This window comes from Dipodomys ordii, unplaced genomic scaffold (assembly GCF_000151885.1).
Source record: "Dipodomys ordii isolate 6190 unplaced genomic scaffold, Dord_2.0 Scaffold775, whole genome shotgun sequence".
Classification (NCBI taxonomy): domain Eukaryota; kingdom Metazoa; phylum Chordata; class Mammalia; order Rodentia; family Heteromyidae; genus Dipodomys; species Dipodomys ordii.
The window spans coordinates 13,904-18,677 of NW_012267991.1; the positions used below are offsets into that span (position 1 = coordinate 13,904).

The following is a 4,774-nucleotide window of genomic DNA, read 5'->3' on the forward strand; positions in this document are numbered from 1 at the left end:
AAAAAAAAAAAAGATATATATTCAAACATATTGTTGAAGTATTAAGTTATTTCATAAAGGAAGCATTTTTTTGGCTGGTCATAGGGCTTGAACTCTGGGCCTGGGCACTGTCCCATCGTTACTCTCTACTTATTTTTTGTTTTCTGTTTTGGGTTTTTGCCGTGATGGAAATCAAACCCAGGGCTTCAGAAATGCTAGGCAAGCATTCTACCATTGAACTACACACTGTCACCCCATTTTTCTCTATGTCTGGCATATTTTTTATACAGTAAAATAATTATTCCTAAACTATGCCTTCTAATTTATTTTTATAGTAATAAATACAATTCAGCCTTACAGTCATAGGATAAACATTTAAAACAAGTTTTGATGACATTTATTCATACTGTCTTATTTTTTCTTCTTAACAGAGATATGACAGAAGTTGTACATATTAAAGATAGGAAGGAAGCAATTCATGAGTTAAAATACTCACCAGATGGAACTTACCTTGCGGTTGGCTGCAATGACAACTCAGTTGATATATATGGAGTTGCTCAGCGTTATAAAAAAATTGGCGAATGTGTTGGATCACTTAGTTTCATCACTCACTTGGACTGGTCCTCAGATAGTAGACATTTGCAGACAAATGATGGACATGGGAAAAGACATTTTTATAGGATGCCAGGTAAAATTTTTCAGCAAACTAAAACAATAGTATATAGTTTACAGATTTTAGTGCCTGTGCAATATTTTTTATTCACTAGAAATGAAATATAATATTAGATCATAGAAAGTTAAAGACAATCTGAACTACTATTTCAGGTATTGTGGCCTTTTCTGTAAGCCTTTATCATTATATTGTCATCCTTTGGTGTTTTTCCCCTTCTACTCCAGATTACTGAGGCATAAATAGCATATGAAAATTGTATGTATATTTAGCATATACAATGTAATGTTGTATATGCCTGCATTGTACATAATAAAATAATTACCACAATCAAGCTAATTAACAGATCCATCCTCTTACATAGTCACTGTTGTGTGTGTGCTGAAAACATGCCCTAGGATGGCCTAGAAATCACAGCTGTTCTCCTGCTCTACCTCCCAAGTGTTGGAATTAATAAGCATGCATTATCATACCCAACATTTTCTAATGTTTAAGATCTTCCTCTGTTAGAAATTTCAAGTATACCATATGGCAATTATGATAGTCAATGTGCTATACTGGGTCAGTCTGAATTCCTTTTACATAGCTGAAGCTTTATACCCTTCGACCAACATTTTGTATCCTGATCACTTTTCCCAGCCCCTAGAAGCCAGCTTCTGCATGCTTTCTTAGCACCAGCCTTGAGCAAGTAGCTAAGAGAAAACATTCAGGTTGTGAGTTCAAGGAAAGTTTAAAAACTTTATGAATACTAATAATATAGCTAACAAACTAAATTTTTTAAAAATAGTTCTCATTAAAGACTTACTTATTCATATGGTAGTACTGGGGTTTGAATTTAGAGTTTTGAAGTAGCTAGGCAGGTATTCTATCATTTGAGCCATGTGGTTAGCCCTTCTCAAAGATTTAAAACACTGATAATCACAAAAGAAAAGAATAAAATCAACCAGCAAAGTATTTCATTTACTATGATGTTTATTAAACTAGTCACTATCTTCTGAGAGCCTATTTAATAAGACATTTATTTTATCAGTGTATCTCCCCAAAATCTTTTTGTTAATAATCTAGGTACAAAGATTACTTAGTTCTAAATTCCTCTTATCAAATGCAAATGTATTCTTTTACGCTCACACTTCCATTTTTGTCTTTTTAAATTCTTATTTTTCTTAATTATTGTAGCTTAGATTTTCTTAATATCTGATTTTTTTTCTTATAACTTAGTCTGTATCTAATTTGTATCATGATTTGAATAAAATTCAGGTTTTTTTGTGATTTTCACTAGTATGCATAAGTTGTACAAGGTTTCATTGTGACATTTCCAGTTGTGACATTTCCATACATGCATATAATGTGTCTCATACTCATTCCTTCTGTCATTCTCCCTACTCTTTTCCTCATTTTATGAAACAATTTTAACAAGTTTCATTGTTCTATTTTCACACATGAAAAAAACTACTTATCCTTCCTTGTTCACCCTCTCCTAAGCAACATTGTCCCCCACCACCACCAACAAAGCATAACAAAGCTTATTTTACTTTCTTATCATTCTTTTGGACTTTTTAAAATGTGTGTTAATTGTAACAAGAAGTTTCAAAATTTATAAGCCTTTCATTTTCTACATGGGTGAACCTGCTAAGATGGCAATCACTTCAAATTTGTATGTCTTTGAATCAGTGTAATTTTATCAGTGGCCTTATAAAAATCACTTGCATTTTGTTTTCTCCTTACCCAAACTTATCTAAGCTATTTAAGTGTAATCTTCTTTGAGGCAGAAAATTATTTAAAATTTTCTTTTACTAAGTTCAGTACACTTTAAGCCTTAGTTTTAAAAAATTCAATGAAATCACTTTTTAACTTAAGTCTGATTTGTTTTTAGGGGGAAAGGAAGTAACAAGTAAAGAAGAAATAAAAGGTGTTCATTGGGCTTCATGGACATGTGTTTCAGGAATTGAAGTAAATGGAATTTGGCCCAAGTATTCAGATATTAATGATATAAATTCAGTAGATGGAAATTATATTGGCCAAGTGTTAGTTACAGCTGATGACTTTGGAATTGTGAAATTATTCCGATATCCATGCTATAAAAAAGGTACCTTTTGGGGGCTGGGAATGTAGTAGAGTGCTTGCCTTGCATGCATGAAGCCTTGGGTTTGATTCTTCAGTAACATATAAACAGAAAAGCCTGGAAGTTGTGCTGTGGTAGAGTGCTAGCCTTGAGCAAAAGAAGCTCAGGGACAGTGCCCAAGCACTGAGTTCAAGCCCCAAGACTGGAAAAAAAAAAAAGATATCTCTTCTTTCAAAATAGTTTATCTTCTCTCTTATAAAAAGACTTTTATGATCTTGCAGAAAGTAAGCCTTTGAATAAGGTAATTTCATATTTTAAATAGGTATTGAGGTAAAGAATTCTAAGCATTGGTGGCTCTCACCTGTAATACTAGCTACTCAGGAGGCTGATACCTGAGGATCGAAGTTTGAAGCCAGCTTTTGCAGAAAAGTCCCTGTAAGCCTCTTATCTCCAGTTAACCACTCAAAAACCAGAAGTAGAGCTGTGGCTCAAAGTGGTCGAGTACTAACCCTGAGCAAAAGAGCTCAGGGACAGTACCCAGGCCTTGAGTTCAAGCCCCAAACTGCCAAAAAAATTATTTTGCTAATTCAAAATCTGTCACATTATTTATCTTTTTTGGATATGAAATTCTTATTAGATTATTTTAATTCATATAATGATTAGGCTTCTTTTTCTTTTTTTCTTTTCCTTTTTGGTCAGTCGTTATGCTTGAACTTTGGACCTGGGAGTCGTTATGCTTGAACTTTGGACCTGGGCACTGTCCCTGAGCTCTTCAGCTCAAAGCAAACACGCTAGCACTTGAGCTACAGTGCCACTTCTGATTTTCGGGTGGTTAATTGGAGATAAGATTCTTACAGCCTTTCTTGCTGGGGCTGGCTTTGAACCATGATTCTCAGATCTCAGCCTCCTGAATAGCTAGGATTAGAATCATGAACCACCTATACCTGGCTTAGACTTCTTTTTAATGAAACATTTTCCTCCATACTTCCTGAAAATTTTCATATCATCAAACTATGTAAAAATGATTAAACTTTTCTTATGATGTATTACGTGAAACTATTTAGCTTGCTGAATTTAGGCCTTTTGGGAGATATTTTTCTCAGGTCTTTTCCTTTAAGAATTCTAAGGATGTAATAAAAGTATATAAACATAGGTCACAGTTTGAAACATTATTGGTTTGCTGGCTGGTTTTTATATGTGACTGTGTTTTTGCCTAAATTCTTAGTACATACGGTTATGATATTTCTTAATTTTCAGCAATAGTAAGATGTAGAAATAGTGGGCTTTATCATTGGTTATTTTCTTTTCTTTTTTTTTTTTTTTGGGTCCAGTCCTGGGGACTGAATTCTGGGCCTGGGCGCTGTCCCTCAGCTCTTCAGCTCAAGGCTAGTGCTCTACCACTTGAGCCACAGCGCCACTTCCGGCTTTTTTCTTTTTGCTTATGTGGTGCTGAAGAATCGAACCCAGAGCCTCATGCATGCAAGGCAAGCGCTCTACCACTGAGCCACCTTCCCAGCCCCTCATTGGTTATTTTCTATATATTTTATACATTATTACTTTTTTCTTGGATCTCTTCTAAAATTAGGATATTAAACATTCTGTTAATAGAACCTAGGATGATTAAATGAAATGATGTCCCAGTAGTCATTTATTTTGTGCCTCCTTTGATTTTTTTTTTTTTTGGGTCCAGTCCTGGGGACTGAATTCTGGGCCTGGGCACTGTCCCTCAGCTCTTCAGCTCAAGGCTAGTGCTCTACCACTTGAGCCACAGCGCCACTTCCGGCTTTTTTCTTTTTGCTTATGTGGTGCTGAAGAATCGAACCCAGAGCCTCAGGCATGCAAGGCAAGTGCTCTACCACTGAGCCACCTTCCCAGCCCCTGTGCCTCCTTTGATAAAGCAAATTATATAAAGAAACAGAACAAAAGTAAATATAAATACAAGTGCCATATTAAAAATAATAGATATCAATTTTTTTTGGGTCCAGTCGTGGGGCCTGAACTCTGGGCCTGGGCACTGTCCCTCAGCTCTTCAGCTCAAGGCTAGCGCTCTACCACTTGAGCCA

General features: G+C 35.4%; 1 protein-coding gene across 1 annotated transcript; it reads left to right on the forward strand.

Moving 5' to 3' along the window:
* Nucleotides 1-410: 410 nt before the first annotated feature.
* LOC106001902 (echinoderm microtubule-associated protein-like 5) lies at nucleotides 411-2,735 on the forward strand (the record flags this gene model as incomplete). The annotated part of the gene is made up of 2 exons (XM_013036845.1): nucleotides 411-667; nucleotides 2,523-2,735. Coding segments are annotated over 2 exons (470 nt in total), but the record flags the coding sequence as incomplete, so codon positions are not given.
* Between the last annotated feature and the right edge of the window lie 2,039 nt (nucleotides 2,736-4,774).